Here is a 20,938-nt window from a genome sequence, read left to right as displayed (position 1 = left end):
TTCAGCCTTTACAATAATCTTGGAGAACATAATTTCTAGTGTGACAGTTTATAATAGCAAAAAAGAAGTCACTTTTTTGTGGCAAGAATTACTTTTTTTTTCTATAAAGCAGTTGCCTGTTGGAGGATTTTCCGGTATTTTAGAGGCTCCTACCCAGATTTTCTGAAAACGTATTATACACTAAAACATTATGCTTTCCAAACTATTCCTAAAGGACACTTCAGATTTAGTAGCTACCCTAAAGAGGGTGAGAGAATAAATCTTAAATGGTTTCAGGTGTTATAGATTTTTGCTGTGACTTGTCATTCTGCTGATTGCATGTGTTTGCAATATTAATGTCTTAATGTCTCCTCCAGCCTTGTTTGCTTTTGTTACAGTTTTGCTAAACTTTATACTTACTGCTCTAATAATAGATACTTAACCTTTTCCCCCCCATGTAATTCAACCTTACTTCAACAGCAGTCTTCTGTATTTTAAATTTTTAGAGATGGATAAGAGCTGCTGCTCAACCTGGATATGTCTAGGTAAAGGAGTGGCAAAAAGAAATGGATTACTATAGACTGGAATATTTGTATTCAAAGGAAACAAAGTGATGAATTGATGAAAAGTTAATCGGAAAAATTCAATACTTATTTAGAATTTCTTTAGAACTGTTCATGTTGTCTATACAGTAAGTGAAATGTTTTCCATTGAAAAAAACACTAGTCAACATTAGACAAGAAAGAGCACATATGAGTGGTTATGGCTATTAACCACTTACATTTACTGTGTCGCATTAACTTGAGTCTCATAAAATAAAAAAATTAGAAATACAATTTTTTTGGGGGGGAAAAAATTATTTTGTTTTAGAAATATCCCAGTAAAGTAACTCTATCCTCACTTCAGTTGCATTTTTCTCTAACCACGAACAGTCAGCTATTCATCCCATCCATCCATCCATTTTCTTTACACGCTTGTCCCGAGTGGGGTCGTGAGGGGTGCTGGTGCCTATCTCCAGCAGTCAATGGGCAAGAGGCGGGGTACACCCTGGACAGGTCGCCAGTCCATCGCAGGGCCAGTCAGCTATTCAAAGATGAAAAATACATATATTGTCAGTGGATGTTGTTTGCGATTTCTAACATGTATACATTACCTAGGGTTAGTTCCATAATATGTATTATTTTGAATAGTTTCTTCTGCCTGAATTTATTGTTTTGTAGTATTAACTAGTTATTAATAATTTGTATCATACATTTTTTGTATCTTGCATTACCTTCTTTTTGGTCACACTAGTTCGAAAATTTTATTAGATGAGAGCATCCCATAGTTATTCAGTTCTTAAAGATATAGCGGATGATATTTTATTGCCGGGCGGATTAGTTATATTTTTCTGCGCACTTTCTGGCGTATGTGAAGTTATCTAAGGTTTCAGACAGTCATTGAAGCTCACCTTTCTGACTGTGGTTCTTTGAAAATGGGAGAGGGTCGTAAGAGGAAAAGAGTCTACGAATTGTATGACAAGAAAAGAAAGGCCTCAGAAGAGGCAGATATATCCAAGAATGCTTTGTGCTGAGAGCTCTCTTCGCGAAGCATTAAGTGACTAATAAAAAAGATGGCGCAGGCACCGCGCAGTGAAGGAGGAGTTACATGACCAAGAGCGCAAAAAGCAGTGATCATTTGTCCGAACGGTCAGTTAACTGAGTTCACTATAATCTCCACTGTATAGTCCCTGCTCTATATAGTAATTGAGGGATTTAGGGGTTAGAGCGGATGTTTGGGCACAGTAATTACACTGTCATCTGTGGCCAAAGTTTCACCTTAACCAGAGTTACCATTGGTGTCTGAGTTGAGCTGGATTCCAAGCACTTCTTAGTGTCCACACATTGCATCTTGAATATATTGCTTCAATTGTTTGCTAGGTTGGACGTATTTAACATGGACGCACTTAATGTCACATCTGCACAAAGGCGCGGTAACTTCTGATCAGAAGTGTATTTAGGCAAAATGGGCAACATGCTTATAGATGCATCGGCAATTAACAACTGAGGTGTCAGTCTGCCCATCAAACGATGTTTCGGTAGTAAAGGATCAAATAAAAAGGTTATTTTAAAGATATTTTTTTGTTAAAACTTACTTAATGTCTCCTTAGGCAACCCTTTTATCAAAAACTCCTTTAATCTTACTCAGATATAGGAATAATAAATAAATAACTGTAACTGTCAAATTATTTTGAAATGACCTTTGTGTGATTGATCATAGCGCTTTTAATGAATAAGAAATTCTAAATCCTCTTTGGTGTCCGTAGAACACATCTAGCCAAAATAGCAATGGAAGTAGTTGTAATCTTATTATAAAATGGCACTGGTTTGCTTTTTTTTTATTTTAAAATGTCTTCTTCTAAAAATATTGTTATTTATCTGTGATATACCTTGTTGGGAAGCTACAAAAAGTAAAATTCCAGTGTTAGTTTTTGTTCTTTATTTTATTAAAGGATTCTTCTTCAACAGGTATTACCACGGTGCTCACCATGACAACGATTAACACCCACCTGAGAGAGACGCTTCCCAAAATCCCTTATGTCAAGGCCATTGACATGTACCTCATGGGCTGCTTTGTGTTTGTCTTCATGGCTCTGCTGGAGTATGCACTGGTGAACTACATCTTCTTTGGCCAGGGTCCTCAGCGTCAGAAAAAAGCAGCTGAGAAAACAGCAACAGCAAACAATGAAAAGATGAGGATAGATGCAAATAAGGTAAAATTCTACTTAAGTTATTGATGATGTGTTGTAGAAGATATTTTTAACTTCCTATGGTCTGCTTTAAAAAAAAAAAAAAAACTTAGGGGCAGTTGTTATGAATGTCATGCATCTGTTTCGCTACGTTGAAGACTGGATAATTTCTGGTTCCTTTGAAATGTCTTTAAATCCCTTATTGATATCCCGCAGTGACACCCAACCCCCGGCCCCAGGTCTGCTACCAGTCTGTGTGTCATTTGGTGCCGACCTGCACAAAAAGAATAAATAACTTCCATTACTTCTGGCAGACTCTTGATGTATGACGGCCGCAACACCGTAGGTCATGTGATAGTTAGCCTCTATAGTTAGCCCTTGACAGCCGTAGCCACTGCCCTGCCTTGCAGTCTTCTCCAATCTACAGCTGTGCTCCTCCGTTCCCCTTCTGAGTTAGCACCGCAAACTGCTGCCTCTATTGCTTTGGTACCTTATATAGATCCAGAGGGGGGCACTGCTGGCGGCCTTGTCCCGGTTCTGGTTCTCTCTCTCATGGTTTTTTCGCACTGATTGTTTCCGCTGCTCCTGTCAAATTTCCAGAAAGACGTCTCACCTTACTTCTTTAAAATGTGTAGGCTAAAACTTAAAACGCTCAGAGAAAAACTCATAAAAAACAAAACAGATGGCGTTCGAAATCAGTCGACTTCATAATGACCGAGGTGTTGCCAATCACCTGAAAATCTGCAAATTTCTGAGTATTGCAGATTGACAGGTGGAAGTCTAGTTTACATAAATAATTTTATGAATAGTAGGGGTTTCTCGATACAACTTTTTCATTTCCACTATCTTAGAATATACTACAGCTTTGAAAAGGCTTGGTAAGGTAATATTACTAAAACAAGAAAGAAATGTCAACAACAATAGTTGTTGAAAAATTTTAACAGAAGGAGAGTGTTTCTATTAGCAAGAAAGTATCGCTATAATTGGATATTCGTTTTTTGGTTCATATCTGACCAATATCAGATATTAATATCCGGTCCCACGGACTGCCACACTGGCTCCCTGAGCAAGACTCTTAACCCCACACTGCTCCCCGGGCACCGCACATAGGCAGCCCACTGCTCCCCAAGGTGATGGGTTTAATGTTGAAAGTTCATTTCATTGCTCTGTACTTGTGACAGTGTAATGACAATAAAAAAAAAATTTATATTTTTTTTAAAGCAAAAAAAAACTTATCTAAGACAAATGTATCATGGGAGAACAGTCTGATGTGATGGGAGTGCACTGGCCTCAGAGATTGAAACCTTCCAGAAATCCTAAAGCACAGATTACCTCACTTACTCTCTTACTGGGTTCAGAGCCATGAGTGAAGATGTATTGTTGAATGTATTGTTAAATAAGGCCTCCATTAAAAGGCATTGTCAGTAAAAGTTAGTTTTCAAAATTTGGAGCATGGTTTAATAGTGAATACTTGCTGCTCTGCTTATTCTTCACTATAATTTGGAACTTGGATGTCTTTTTGTTTCTTTGTATTTCACACTTGTCTGCAGTGGCTTGTGGGAAATGTAGTTGGCAGAGATGATACCCTTTACGCAAGAATGAAACAGAGAGACCTAGCTGGCCATGATTCAATATGGGAGCCAATCTTTATGGATGATGCTGCACTTGGACTTGGTGATCAAAAAAACAAGGTACACCAAAATCTCTTTAAATCTAAATTTTTCAGGTAATCTACCTTTTAGAGCATGGGTTTCCAGAGTCAGTTTTTGATGGCCACTGTCCTACGTGTTTCATGTGTTTCCCTGTTTTGACACACATAATGAAATTTTTACTTTAAAGGTTTGTTTATCACCTGTTCAATGGAAATAAGCAGTGCATAATAAGGGAAGAATCTAAAACCTGTAGGACAGCGTCTCTAGATTACTAACTTTGAACACCTTCCTTCTGAACCAGAATATAAAGAAAATAAGAGTGGTTTAATATCTTTGTCAATGACTGTATAGCACATGTAATATTGTCTTTGTTCACACTAGACAAAAGCTGTGCTTGTGAAATATATCTGAACCTTGTGTGGTTCCATTAATCCCCTGGGTTAATATTACGTAAACAATCAGATCAAATGTATTATATTAAAATTGCATTTTTTGGAAGAGAGTTTTGAATATTTTTATGCACATACACATAAATTCACACATTTATGTGTTCAGTTTATATTTGCAAGGGGGGGAAAATAACTGTTTTTTTCCTGGACAGATGGACTCACATGAAAACATCCTCTTGGGTACCTTGGATATCAAGAACGACATGGGTGTCACAGAGCTGGCTCTAGGTCTCAATGATCCACGGAATACCATGTTAACATATGACAGCTCAAATCTGCAATATCGCAAATCAGGGCTGGCAAGACACAACTTTGGGCGAAATGCTCTGGATCGCCACATGACTCAAAAGAAAAGCCGACTACGGAGGCGGGCCTCTCAGCTGAAAGTAAACATTCCAGATTTGACTGATGTAAACTCTATTGACAAATGGTCACGGATGATCTTCCCTACGGTTTTTTCCTTCTTTAACATTATTTACTGGCTTTACTATGTCAATTAAACACAAATCATAAAAGTAAAAGCAAGTGCAGCTAAATCAAAAAAAGAATTTATTGTATGTGTTTGAGTGACTTTATATATATTTTCTTTTTAAAGCTGGATGAAACTGCTGTGTTCAAGACTAGATCCATAATTTTTTGGAACACAATCTTTGCTGGGTAACACAAAACAACCTTATGTATAAGAGATTACAGACTTATAAGGTGCCTGTTCCTAAATATTTGTTTAAAGTGTTACATGCTTTTGTTTTATTCTGTATTGTGATGTTTAGGTTTGTTTGCCTTTTTGTTAATTTATTATGCTCATTCAAACTTTATATTCATCAGTCAATTAGATATAAACTGAGATAAAACAACTTCAAAGTTATGTTGACGAAAGCTATGTTATCACCACAGGTCAACAGGGTTTTCTCACCATAATCATTTCAAAGACTACACAATACCACTAATCCATCAAACTGCATGAAATTGCTTAAAGAAGTTCACAGAAAATACTTAAGATTCACCATTTCTTGTATGATAAAAGGTGAATTTTATAAAACCAATGTTTTTTAAAACTTTTTCTAGTGTGTGAAATTGGTGGTATTACATCATTGTATTTTTCAGACATCTTTGTCAGTTGGACTTCTTCTTCTGTAAAATCACAAAAAGAAGAGAAAACTACCACAAAACCAAAATTTCTGTTTGATCTGCTGCAAATCAAAATCCAGACAGAGTTGAGGAAAAAAAATTGACAAAATAGTATAAAATATCAAGGTTTTGTAAGTAGATTAACTGGCTAAAGCCGAACATGGTTATCAGACATTACCTAAAAGAACATAAAAGATCTTAAAAATGTAAAATAGTTCAACATTTTTTGTATCTGCTTTCATATATTGCAGGTCCATATATTATATACATCCATTACATATAGAGGAAAATGTACAAATTTTTTATTTCTACTAATATTAACCCTAAGTATGGCTTTAAGATAATCTGAACCCACAATGTATTAGCTCAGAAAATTTTTATTTTTAAAAAATATTGACAATTCAATTTATGCCGTTACACCCTATAATAAGACCAATCAACACAGCTGCAAATGTTTTTTGTTTTTATTTGGCCTTACTGTAGTCTCTCAGTCTTGTCAGAAGGCTATACATTCATGGGGAAGACTGTGGGTTTGTAAGATGTCCAGAAAACAGTCACTGAGACCAGAGTAGAGATTGTAAAGCCACCAAAGTTTATGCTAAAGAAACTAATAGGTAACAGAGTGTCGTATTCAAGCATTATCACAGAAAATTTAAAGGAAAAAGGGTGGTGGGAAAAGGGGTACAAGCAAAAGGAGAACTTGATTTAATCAATTAGAAAATTAGTGGAAGCTAAACAAGGCCCTTACTGAGGTCAACTTAACCACATCAAGATCCACATTACTCATACACATGGGACAAGTGTCTTACTTGGGGCTTGTGGGGAAGAACTGTAGCTCAGGGGTCCTAAATGAACTTTTCTGTAAATCACTAGAAGCCACGCATTTTCCCCTTAGCTATCCCTTTTCTATTAATTTATGTTATATTCTAATTTTCTAAAACTCTAAATTTTGGATGTCCATTATTATTTAACGTAGCATAATTTTCCTGAAGAATTACGGGCTACGTTCACACTGCAGCCTGAAATGACCCAAATTCTGCTTTGTAAGCAATTTGTGACCTGTATTTCATATTTTCATGACAATCTGAAGAAAACAGATCTGATTTTTTCAAATTCCAGCTGCGTCGAAATAGTTAGGTGGCATTCATCTGACCTGAACATCATTAATACTTGACAAAGATCACTGTTCTGCTTGTTGCTATGCAGATGCGTCAAAAAAAAAACAGCAACCATGGTATACGATGATGTGAAGACCAGTCATTCTTTTCGACCTTCTTGAAAATTGGAAATAAATTCTCTCGTTCTCGGTTGTAAAATAAAAGATTACAAGATGTGGTCCAACACTTCCATCCATGTTTATTTCAATAAACAAAGAGCACAGTTGTCATCATTACGCCCTCTACTGCGCATGTGGGACACTTAAGTTTTATGAATGCAGTTCACTCAGGAGTTCACTCAGGAGATCATGTATTTGGGAATGTGAAAAACCACACAAAACAATCACATATCACAAAAAATCTGAATTGAGCATTAAGGCCTGCAGTGTGAACGTAGCCATAATAATAATATCTGGGATAAACTCAGGTAATAATGCATAGCACATATAGAAAGTTGTTATAGTAAACTCTTAAGCTCATATTAAGTTTAAAAAGTGAAGATATAAAAAGGGATTTATCTAGTGTGAAGGACTTGATCAGAATGTTTCCTGAGTACAGTACATTTGGTTATTATAAAAAAGCACAATATGGAGGTTTTTAAAAGGGCTGTGTACTACTCCTAGAGTTTCTTCTGTGTCATTCACCACAGCGAACCAACCAGCAACCTATGGCTACAGTTGTAATGTACATTACTATTCAGTCAGTTAAAATGGTGTTGCAAGTTATAGTCATCCTTTAGGATGTTCCCCAAAGGGTGCAAATGTTCTGCAAAGAGATTATTTCAAAGCAAATTCAAAAAGTGCTGAAAACACCAAAATGACACTCGAAACATAAAAATAAGAAAAATACACAAACATTTAAAACATACTGCAAACACAAAACCCGCTGGAAATACATAAAGGATATTAATATACAAATCCATGCAAAGGAATATGCGTGTGTAAATTATCAGTCTTCTGGGCTGTGACAATCACAAACAGGCTTAAATTGGAAGGCAACTGGACTTACGCTTAGTGTTTTTAAGATGTTTTTAAGACCTATCCAGGAGTCTGTCAAAGAAATCTGTTGTTGTAGTGCTTATGTATTAAGCAACATGGAGGTCCATTCTCAATTACCTTCCAATTTAAGACTGTTTGTACATGCAAAGGAGAGATAGTGCAATCTGCAAAAACAACAGCAAGTTAAAACAGCTGCAAATTAGCTTAGTAGGACAGAATTGCTCCAGACCACAAGGGGGAAATGCCTCATGAGCACATCACTACATATTAATGTCTATGGACAACATTGTTGCCAACAACTAAACATGTTTCCCTCCTATACGCTGTTACACAGCTTCAGAATGCATTCTTTAGTACATGTTGTGCAATGGCACTCTGTTTTGCACCATGGTGCATGGGATTGATGCTGTTTTGGACCATGGTGCATGAGATTGATGCTGTTTTGGACCATGGTGAGAGATGCAGCGACAACAACACACTGTGGAGCATGTGCATCATGCCTAACTTAAAACACTTTAAGGATCATTTTTTGTAATATTACCTTAGCATGACCTCTGGAAAGGGTTAATTCACAAAATATCTATATTTTGTGTTTATGAAAGGTTCACTGTAACTGATAACAATGATTAAAGGAAAAAGTAAGTTGTTTTGATTGAGCGGAATATCTTACTCATCTCAGTTTCAAGTGAACTCTTGCAGCTTTACCATACAATTGCTGTTTACTTTGGTCTTCTATTTATGACGAGTGAATGTAAGAACAGGCCATTCTTAGCATATGGTAACACTCTTTGTTCCCCATAAGAGAACAAGACTACTTTTAGCAATAACCACAGCTAGGGGAGTACAGTATGCAGTTTGACAGTGTGACCCCTTTTAGCTGACCCCTAATATGAAGAGGTAAACAAAATATATGGTGTTTACTTTGTAAAGGCAGCTGTACATTGATGCCCACAGATGTCGTTCTCCTCTTAGGTACTTCTTTACATGTTTTCCTGAGGACATCTTCTGTCTCATCATTTAAATTAATCAGAAAGTTATCTTTCCCAGAACATTCTATTTAGCCCTAAACGTAAAGTTAGAGTAATGCTGCATATATGGTGGTTGAAAGGCCAGTTAAATTACTCAATTGTATCCACAATACATTTTTTTCACTTTATTTGTCCAAACAGGGAGAAACAAAATATATTGCTACAGCCAAAATGAATCTTTATACACCCAAACAAAACTCTTCTTTGGTCTGACTCTTGATTGCACTGGTTTGCAATCAAGATAATATTTTCATTGAAAGAATGAGAAAGCTGTGCTCCCTACATCAGACCTCGCCCACATTATCTGTATAGAGGATATAGGTTGAAACTGTTTATAATTTGTTTGTGCTGCAAATAAGCTGCCTACGCATCCATTCAGAAGAAACAAGGCCAATCAAGGTGTTTTTTTTCTCCTAGAAATATTATGTTCTTTGATTAGCATTAAACATTTGTAGCCAGTATAATCACGGACATTAAATGATCGCCCATAGACAGTCTTTAAGAAAAACTGAAAGGCTTTAATATAAGGCATTAAAATAATAAATACCTTCAATATTCAGGTCACATAAACAGTGTTGTTCCAGGGGTTTATTACTCTCAATAACTAAGTAGAAAAAGGCAAGTCAATATTAAGAACAAGACATCTGCATAAGTAATTGCATGTGTTCTTCAGACCCTGCCAGATTTTAAAAACCATGTCAAAGGTTTACTTTTTCTTTTACAAACATTTATCTGTCCTTAAGTCATCTCAGACTACATTAATAGTATACATATTCGAATTGCATGTTTTTTTTTTGTTTTTTGTTTTTTTCAAATATAGCTTAAAACTATGGTTGATGAATGAAAATGGAATACTATGTATTTATAGAATGCATTTAAAATAAGACTTTTCAAAGGTTTTAAATTAATTCCATTGACAATTACCCTGCAGATTATCAACCATTGCCTTATTAGTGACACTAAGCTTCTCAATATTACCTAACTTTACCTCACTGCTGTTTACTACAATATAAAACCATTTTTTTATTGATTTTCCACTCCCTAAAACTGTGCAAAAAAATGTTTAGATATTTTTTTTTCATTGAAGACCGTGAATTACTGGCAAGAAAAAGTTCCCGAAATTGATTTGTTTGTGCTATTTCCCATTGTGCCTTATCAGTATAAAGATTCCTATCAGAAGCTTTTAATTAATAAAAAGCACAAGAGAGAGGTCAAATTAGTAAAACAAACATTTTAAAAATACAATAAGATAAACAACTCCCAAATGAATTTAAATAAACATAAAAAATAGAAGTACAGGAGCAAACATTGTCCAAGAACAAAAAACAACAGAGGCAAATAAATAAAAAGCAAAAAGCAAATTAATGTTACAGAAGAATGATACATTTCCTGCAGTGTTTTATAGGGAGGATGTAAGTGGTCCCTTAGTGTTGGTGAAAAGGCTATCACAGGCCAGTCACTGAACATTTACATGGAGAGACAATTCAAATAATATTATTCAAATAATAATAGAATGGAGATCATAAAGATTACTCAACTTTGTATATATAAAATATATTGTATAAATACATAAAGTTTAGAAAAAAATAAAAAAATTTTTTTGTTTAGAAAAAGCACAGTCTGATGTAAAACAATGTAAATAGTCTGCTTTGAAGTATATGTTGTTTCACAAAACTGTAAAGCTGCATTAATCAATATGATTCCTATTTATTGCTAAATTTATTTGCTACAAAATTTCAGCCAAATTAATGATTTATTTAAGCAGATAGACACACATACGTAAACAATAAACGGACACTCAATGACAGGCAGGGCTCAGTCTTAACCCACCAGGAGGATTTTAACTAGTATTAGTCACTCTTTTTAAATGAGCAGTACCCTGGGTGAGTCGTACCTGCTGCTCCTAACCAACCTATATTTAGGGAATATAATTTATTCTGTGGCAAAATAAGAAGCTCTGCAGTCTTATACAAAGCACATTCTTTTTTTCACCAGCAACAAATCTTTAGATAAATAGAAAAGGCAGCAGATAAGTAATATCTTTATTTTGTGCAGGTTTCTTTCACACACCTGCCAGCTATTCTAGCTGCCCTGGAAAACAACCATATGGCCCCTGTCATGAAATGCCACTGGCTACTCTGGGCATATTTAGTAATATTGATCGACTCTTGTTAAGATGGTTTGACTTTGTGAGATTATTTATTATTTTCCTTGGGTTTGACTGATTTCAGTGGCCATTATAAGCCCAACATTGCTCTTTATAATATCTACACCAATATCATACACAGCATAGTACTTCTGTTTGTTTTTTTTCTTGAAGTGTCTTTTACACAATAAATCGACGCCTGCTACAGATATAGCTTTGTAATGTTAAAATGCCACCATACAGGGAATGAATGTTTTCCATATCAACTTTTTACAGCTTGACTGTAAAATAAAAACTTTTGGATAAGTGTTTGTGACTCATATTGCCTTTTCGTTAATTATATATAAATATATATATATATATATATATATATATATATATATACTGTATATATACTGTATATATATATATATGTATGTATAATAAATGATTGAGAATGATCACCCTGATGGTTATAAAAGTGAAGCTATTTATTAGAGTCAACGTCTCTCAAGTAAAATTTTTAGGAATACAAAAATATAACATCTGTAATGGTTGAAAATGTTCTTTCTTTTTTGTTTGATTTGCTTGAAGGCTTTTGAAATGCAATATTTTCTGTATGGAGTTATGGCCTCTCGAGCATAAAATGTTGATTTTGTAAAAGCTTACAAGACACAACTTGGAGATGGTGTATGTTTGCACACACTCACAGAAGAAGCCTTAGCCTCCTCCTGGCCTGGACCTCCTGACTAACTGTCTCAGCTCCTCCATACCTTCTTAACAGCTACTGTCCTGAAACCAAGAGCTCTCCCCTTCTTGAAGCCCTGTAAAAAGTGAGTTTTTGTCCTCACTATAAGAATGGAATTTACTACATTGTCAATAAACATTGTATACACTTCCTAATCTGTTGATTATTTTTAGTTATAGTTAAGAAGGAGCCTTGTATAGACACATATAAAATATTGTTTCAATCATGGTATAATATAAGAATAATATAGCTGGTTAATACGCATATTACAACATGTTAAGGTTAGTTAAAAATGTTTCATACCTCACGTCACACAGGTTTAAATTGATGCTTATTGCTGTTGGGGTGAGAACAGTGTATATGTACAGGAAAAACTGTCCAACATGGACGGAACTGCAATATATTGCCCAGAACAACAGAGAGATAAACAGAAAAAATGCACCAAAGCATTCTAAACTAAATAAAAAATCCAACACTAAAAATAAGGTTATTGATTAATAATTTACAAAATAAATAAAAATGTAAAAATTTGTTCATGATGCTTTGATGCAATGAGATTATCAATTTTGACATCTTATACTGTTTGTAATCGACCTTTGTTATTTTATTGTCATTTATTAGGTTCTCCCTAGTTCCCTTTATTCAAATAAACTTAACATAAATTACCTTTATGAAACAATCACATATAAATTGAACTATCAGATGAAAGATTTAGTTTAATTTCTTAATATTTGTGTGCTTGGATATAAGAAACATCTTCAAAATTTTGAAGTGAGGGTGCTGTGTAACCAGGCCTATTCATTTCTATGTCTATTGAAGAAAGTCTAAATCTCAAGCCTAATGTTAGGCTAGTATTACAGTAACAAATCTGTTACTTACTTATTAGGTTGCTGTAAAAGTTACAGGTTTATTTCTTGCTCAGGTAATTTATCACAGCAATGCATTTCTCCAGTTTGATTACATGTATTTGTACATTTTGTGCATTGACAATAAATGTTGGTTAAAAATAGCCCCAGTGCATCTACAAGAAGATTGTGTCTGCTACTAAATGAGGACAGTTTATATAAAGAAGGCCTTATCATTAGTGCACCATTTATTTGCATCTAACCTCTTAGACCCATCCAAAATGTTATGTACTGATAAAGCTAACAGTAACAAGACAGTAATGACTGAAACTTCAAATACTTAGTATTTCTTCAAGTTTGTGTAAAAAGAAGGCGTACATGATGAATTACAGGTAGCCAACAGCTAATTAAGGTTGAGGAGTTCCAGAGAAAGTATAACTTCTCATTGAGCAGCAGAACACTTAAAGAGACAAGCCAAGCATAACTTTGCTCAGTCTCATCAAAGAAGGCATATTAGTAAAGAAGGAAACAAACAGGACCCGGACTGATCTGCTGAGGAGGACTGCGGAACCCTCTGCCTCTGTGTTTGGGCTCCACACAAATCACAGGTATTTTTTACTAAATTATTATAAGCCTGACTTGTTTTGCAACATTTCAGTCAAGCTGCTGTTGAGAGGAGTTGTTGGAGATAAATCCAGCTGTTTATAGAGTAATCTGTGGATGGGGAAGGGGTTTAATTAGAAAACAAAAACAACTATCAAGTTTTCAACAGCAAAGATTATTTGACAGAGAGGGAAGCAGATACAACACAAAATTAGGTGATTATGAGTTGATGGGCTGCAGGTGTATAAGAGAAACTACCAGGTATTCAGGACACAGCATCCATATGAATTTGAAAAAGCTTCCTTTTTTTGACTACTAATAGTGAAAACTAAATTGTCTAAATAAATCAAAAAATGTGTGTGCACAATAATGTTTGCAAAACCTGGTAACCACTTGTATCCAAATTTGTGTAGCTGTTAAAATAATCAGTTTAGGGCTTATATTTGAAACAGGGACACTACTTCAATGTAGGAATAGAGCTTTAGTGTCTCTAGATAGCAAGACATGAGTCAGGCCACAGAAATGTAGGCAGGCCTGGCATCCCAACAAAGACATCAGTGGCTAATACAAAATGTTCCTTTTCATCTTTCACCCACAGTTCTGCGTTTTGGTCGGCACCCTCCGGCTTTAGTTTCACATTACATTGACAAAGGGAAGCAGTGTTTGTTCAGCCAAAGATATCATATCATTATTGTGGTAAAGCATGAATCACAGATGATGTGTAACTCTTACAATGTGAGAAATGGCATTGAAACTAAATAAATAAAAACTGATGACACTAACTTCTTGTGTGTGTCTGCTCATTTGATATATTTTCCTTTTTGCATAATTCATAGTTGCCAAGACCATGCTGTGCCATCCCTCTGTTAGACACAGCACAGTACAGTTGGTTCTTAATGACTTAATAAATAACTTATATGAACAATGTGTGACAGCAATGTCTTTAATGGCAGATAAGCATCCAAAGTTTTTTTATGGCTACAATGCACCAATCACTATTGTGCTGTTATTTATTCATCCATCTTCTTATATGCTCTTTTGTTATCAAAGACACAAGAGGCAGTCTATCCCAGCAATCACTGGGTGAGAGGAATATACCCCTAAACTAAGTGCCAACACAGAGATTTGTGTGACAAATAACCATGCATTCAGACTCACTGATCAAAATAAATTAGAACCACTAAGTGATCTAAAATACATTTTATGAATCGTGGACGAAAGCTAGAGTAACCAAAATGTTCCTTGGGGAAAATGAAACCAGAGCTGTTGAAATTGATTTTTTTATTCATAACAAATATTCTCCCCCTCCTTAAATCACCACCTTAATGTGGCAGAATGGGTGCCCAGATGATCCCAGAAGCTATGTTGTTGGGTGCTTCAAAGTCTCCGTTAGGGACTTGCAATGCAAGCAAAACAGGCCCTAGGTGACAGGTCAGAAAGCGAATGGTCCAAAAAGCCCTTATGAAGACTAATGCACCAAATAAAAACTGAGGCACGCGATGTCGGCCAGTATACCGCAGCCAGGACCTCACCCTGGAGCCAGGCCTGGGGAGGGAGCTAATCAATGAGCACCTGGTGTGTTCAGGTTCTTCCTTGCAGAACCTGGCCAGGAGCAGCAGGAGTGACAAAAGTGGTCCCCAGTAAGGCCTTCCTACGTTCTCGTACCCATTTTCACTTACTGGTGGTAAGTGTGACATAGGCTACGTTCACACTGCAGGCCTTAATGCTCAATTCCGATTTTGTTGTGAAATCAAATTTTTTTGCGTGTCCGTTCCCACTTCCAAGTATATGCGACTTGTATGTGATCTACTGTGTGAACTGAAAGCGTTCAACCGAAGTGTCCCGCATGCGCACTCGAGGACGCGATGACGTCACATTTAGGAAGTGTCCTCAGTGTTTGCGGAAGTAAAAACATGACTCGTAATACCGCAGCGTATATTGCGTTCTTTAAGTTCTTCTCCAACAGGAGCAGGCACATTACGAACGAAATCTTTTTAAGAAGATCAAAAAGAAAGAGAGCCAGGTTCCGGTAAGACCCTTCGAGTTTGATCTGAATCGAGCTATCTTTCCAAGTATGAATTAAGTCAGCAACCTCACTTTCTCTCCATTGACTGCTCTCTCTGTTATCTTCCGCAATGGTTGTTAGTTTTTCCCGCCTCAGCTTAGTAGGACGCAGATTAGTAACGTTTAGTAACATTTGTCAAGTATCAATGACGTGTAGGTCGGATGAATGCGACCTGGCCGTACAGACACAGGTCGCATTTGAAAAGATCAGATACGTATCGGATTCAGGACCACATATCCAAGTGGCCTGGGTCGCATTTGAAAAAATCCGATCTGGGTCGTTCAGACTGTCATAAAAAGATCTGATACAGGTCACATATGGGCAAAAAAATCGGAATTGGGTCACTTCAGGCTGCAGTGTGAACGTAGCCATAGTCAAAAAAATTGCAAATCTTCTTTTAAAAAGTAATCTTGTGTGACGGATGCAAACAGCAACTTTTAAATAGAGCGTGCACGAGGAGAAATGGGCTTGTGCATGCTCTCAAACATGTTTAATAAGTGTTTGCTCTTATTTTTAAAGTGGAGAGGGTGGGTATTTAAAAAAAAATTCACAGAAATCCTCCACTATACCTTTAAACTAGCTCTGGGGAAGTAGAATTTCACTTTGCTGTGGGGGAAGGAGCCTAAGTTTGTGCAGCAGGTGGAGGTGGCTAAAAAAAATAGTTGGGCTTGCCTCTACACATAGCCTATGCTCTGGAACCCAGCTCCTCAGGTGAGGCTGGACTGTCCTTTACTTTGAAGTGGGAGAGTCGGAGGGCAGGAGTGAGTCTGCTGGTCTCCTCTCAGCTGAACCATTTGGTGATGGGGTACCCCAATGAACGAGAGGGTTAGGGTTAGTGAGCACCTCTCCCGGGGATTCCATCATTCTGCTGGGGAACTTCAACGCCCATTGGGACCTCCATATCTGACTCTGCACCTAAGGTTCTTCAGCTGTCACCCCTTCATGCACCATCATCACATTCCCTGCTTCTTAAAACAACACCTTCTCTTTGTTGTCTCAAATGCTGTGTCGCATAAATAAGCTGGAGCGATAGATCCATAACCTCCTTGGAGACTGAAAGACACTGCAAGATTATATCAAGGAGGAGCATGTCCTTTCTGCAGAAAGGCTAAAGATAGTCTGGATCCAAGGTTGTCTCCTGGGAGTTTGTGACACCAGGCTTGAAATGTTCAAAAATAAAAAAAATGAATCTTCAATACCAAATTAACTGCATTTCATATTTTATTTTTACAATATAAAGCATACTGACAAGGTGTGAATTGAGAGTAGCTGTTAATGTTGTTTGTTGTAATTGTTAAAGCTATCCTGCAACATGAATAGAATAATAATGTCAAACAAATTGCTTATACATAACAAGAATGCCTCCATAGGCCTTCAGCTGATAATCTCGTGTTTCAAAAGATCATTGTTTTCAATCGAAAACTAAAAACATTTAACATTCCAGAACAGCAAAAAATGCTCTTATACATATAATTTGTTAAACATTTGTTTTTAGCTTTAAGATCTGCTAGTCTCTTAAGACTTTACCCGAAAATACAGGAATCAATTTATTTAGGTGTCTGTTCAGTGTTAATATTTCACACTAAGCTTTAAATCAAATAAAATGGCTAACCAGCTATGTTTGCTAACTTTTCTAACCGTAAACTGACCTGTGAAGCTGAAATGTGTCAGTCTTCAAAATCATCATTCTGTATTTATTTGTGCTTTTTGATATTTTATCCTACATTAGTGCTAATTCCTCCAGAGGAAATCCATTACTGTGGATTTCATTTCCACAGTACACTTTTTAAAAGGTTTATAAACAGGAAGGGAGACGGCGATCAAAAGAAGAACCGCAAAGTTTTGCTTCTGTAGTAGGTGAATAAATTACTTTAAATATACCAACATCAGCTATCATTGCTTTTGCACAAATTTTGAATTTATAGTTGTGTGACAAAGTGGTTCAGTTTGTGTTCAGCACTTGTCCCTTATTTTTTTTTTGTATTTTTTATTTTTTGTAATGCTTAAATTTAAACATTAGTTTGCAACTTTGCTTCACTTACAATCCCCAGTTTGTTTGTGTTAGCATTATCTTGCAGTTTCCATCTATTTATGTTTAGGTTAAAAGCTATTACTTCTGGATTATTGGTTGAAATTGTTTATTTTGTTTCAAAGTATATTCATGGTATTTGTTTTCCTTTTTACTCACCATTGTTTGTCCAAGTATTTCCTGCTAAATTGGATAGATGATGTCATCTGATGGGTTCTACCATTTAGAAGGTTTCCTTTGGAGTAATGCTTTGTTTGTTTTTCTTTAAAGTAACTTTTTGAGTTATCTTATATTGCATTGTTTATTTTGCAGACTCTTTGTTTATGTAGATGAGTTTGTAAATTAGATTCATATTTCTGTTTAGACTTTGTTTTTTTTTTTTTCTACCTGTTTAATTGTGGCTTGTCCCACTCAAGTGCAGGTGTGTTGCCACTTGGTTATATAAGCACTGAGCTCTTGGAAGCTCAGGGAGGGTTATTAGAGTGAAAATACTGAATAAAAAAAACAACAGAGAAATCTGGAACCAGTGACTGAAACTGTTTTTTTTTTTTGTTCACCTTACTGATCCTCGGGCAAACTATCTCACAAGTTGCTATATGAAAAATAATTGGCCAATGCCCCTTTATTTAAGCTAATTCTAAAACAAGCTGATGTATTAAAATCCGCTCCAGTCACAATCATAAAATCGATATAGGAAGACGCCCAATGGACTGGTGCTGCCTGTTGGAGCAAACATTTCAACAAGACCACCATCTTGGATTTGATGGCGGACACAAAATGTATTGACCCAAATAAATCAAAACTCTTTTCACACAATTTGGTTTGTTACAAATTGTAAAAATGTGGTAATGATACAGCACACTCTGTAAAATGTGTTTTAATACTGAAACACCTTGTTTTAACAAGGAATTTCATAATGTATGTGTTTTAACATACAAAGATATGTTATTTAATACTGATATGTTTTGTCATATTAATACATATGTAACTAAATACATACTTTTATGTTGAAATACAGTTTTATGCTAAAAAGGAGATGTGGTATTTTTGTAAATTAGTACATTTTATATTTTATATAAAAAGTTGGATTGTTCATTTACATGTATTTCACTCTCTCACAATCCTTAGCCTTCTCTACATACTAACAATATTTTCCTTCATTTTATATTTTATATATATTTGCTTATAAAGGCCTGGAAAAGTATAAATTTCCAAGCCTATCCAGTGTCTCGCACCCTGCTTGCAGTTATGGCTCAAGCTTAGGACCCTTGAAAAAGAACAGTTTTGATATATTTTTGCCTGTGCTTGCACTTTGTAACTCAGGGTAATTTGGAAAACGTGATTTGATTCAATTTGTTTGTGAAATACACAGCTAAAAAATTAAAATGCATGAAATGATAGTCCATCTATTATGTTTCTGCATTGTTCTCACCAAGTAAAAGCTCTTTGTCAGAACCAATCTTAGCCCAAAATGATGATGATGATCTGTTCCTTATGATCTACGTTTAGTAGTTATCACTGCAGAAAATATTGGCAAGGTTGGTCCCTCAGCATTTACTCCAGCCGGCTCCTATGCTAGGATTGATTAACATGGCAGGATTCACTAAAGTATTCCAGATGGAGTGTAATAAAGTGTAAAACCTGCTCAAAAAAGGTTAAAAGATAAAAGCAGTTTTACCTTACTGTAGATAAAAGACAGAGATGCTAAAAACACGATTTTAAAATGCTGTTTGTTTGTCCAGTAATGTGATTCATAAGCATTACCCCAGGTTTCCCTCACATTCCTGCACAGTATGTCAGATATGGTACAATCAGTGAGATATACAGAATGTACAAGACTTTTTCACTTAGGAATTCCTTTATCTTGCTTAATAGAACAATCGTTTTCAATATTTTATGTTTTATATGATCTACGTACAGTGGGGCAGCCACCACTAGTGCAAGTTCTCCCACTTAAAAAGATGAGAGAGGCCGGTAATTTTCATCATAGATATACCTCAACTATGTGAGACAAAATGAGAAAAAAAAAATCCAGAAAATCACATTGTCTGTTTTTTAAAGAATTTATTTGCAAAATATGGTGGAAAATAAGTATTTGGTCAGTTACAAACAAGCAAGATGTCTGGCTCTCACAGACCTGTAACTTCTTCTGTAAGAGGCTCCTCTGTCCTCCACTCGTTACCTTCATTAATGTTACCTGTTTGAACCCGTTATCAGTATAAAAGACACCTGTCCACAACCTCAAACAGTCACACTCTAAACTCCACCATGGCCAAAACTAGAGAGCTGTCAAAGGACACCCGAAACAAAATTATAGACCTGGACCAGGCTGGGAAGTCTGAATCTGCAATAGGTAAACAGCTTGGTGTGAAGAAATCAACTGTGGGATCAATTATTAGAAACTGGAAAACATACAAGACCACTGATAATCTTCCTCGATCTGGGGCTCCACGCAAGATCTCACCCCGTGGGGTCAAAATGATCACAAGAATGGTGAGTAAAAATCCCAGAACCACACGGGGGGAATGACCTGCAGAGAGCTGGGACCAAAGTAACAAAGGCTACCATCAGTAACACACTACGCCGCCAGGGACTCAAATCCTGCAGTGCCAGACGTGTCCCCCTGCTTAAGCCAGTACATGTCAAGGCCCGTCTCAAGTTTGCTAGAGAGCATTTGGATGATCCAGACGATGACTGGGAGAATATCATATGGTCAGATGAAACCAAAATAGAACTTTTTGGTAAAAACTCTACTCGTCGTGTTTGGAGGAGAGAGAATGCCGAGTTGCATCCAAAGAACACCATACCTACAGTGAAGCATGGGGGTGGTAACATCATGCTTTGGGGCTGTTTTTCTGCTAAGGGACCAGGACGACTGATCCGTGTGAAGGAAAGAATGAATGGGGCCATGTATCGTCAAATTTTGAGTGAAAACCTCCTTCCATCAGCAAGGGCATTGAAGATGAAACGTGGCTGGGTCTTTCAGCATGACAATGATCCCAAACACACCGCCCGGGTAACGAAGGAGTGGCTTCGTAAGAAGCATTTCAAGGTCCTGGAGTGGCCTAGCCAGTCTCCAGATCTCAACCCCATAGAAAATCTTTGGAGGGAGTTGAAAGTCCGTGTTGCCCAGCGACAGCCCTAGAACATCACTGCTCTAGAGGAGATCTGCATGGAGGAATGGGCCAAAATACCAGCAACAGTGTGTGAAAACCTTGTGAAGACTTACAGAAAGCGTTTGATCTCTGTCATTGCCAACAAAGGGTATATAACAAAGTATTGAGATGAACTTTTGTTATTGACCAAATGCTTATTTTCCACCATATTTTGCAAATAAATTCTTTAAAAATCAGACAATGTGATTTTCTGGATTTTTTTTTTTCTCATTTTGTCTCTCATAGTTG

General features: G+C 36.3%; 1 protein-coding gene across 1 annotated transcript in view; it reads left to right on the top strand.

Annotated features, from left to right (window-relative positions):
* Positions 1-7,212, top strand: part of LOC119794599 (gamma-aminobutyric acid receptor subunit beta-2-like) — a 64,720-nt gene extending 57,508 nt beyond the window's left edge. The window contains exons 8-10 of the mRNA XM_038302223.1: positions 2,487-2,731; positions 4,258-4,398; positions 4,961-7,212. Coding sequence (XP_038158151.1) covers positions 2,487-2,731; positions 4,258-4,398; positions 4,961-5,308 — 734 coding nt within the window. The 3' untranslated portion in view covers positions 5,309-7,212. The remainder of the gene's footprint in view (positions 1-2,486; positions 2,732-4,257; positions 4,399-4,960) is intronic.
* The last annotated feature ends 13,726 nt before the right edge of the window (positions 7,213-20,938 follow it).

The sequence above is a fragment of the Cyprinodon tularosa genome, unplaced genomic scaffold (assembly GCF_016077235.1).
Source record: "Cyprinodon tularosa strain WSP-4 unplaced genomic scaffold, ASM1607723v1 ctg484, whole genome shotgun sequence".
NCBI lineage: Eukaryota > Metazoa > Chordata > Actinopteri > Cyprinodontiformes > Cyprinodontidae > Cyprinodon > Cyprinodon tularosa.
The sequence above is the reverse complement of the archived record's forward strand: the minus strand, read 5'-3'. Positions and strand labels throughout refer to the sequence as shown.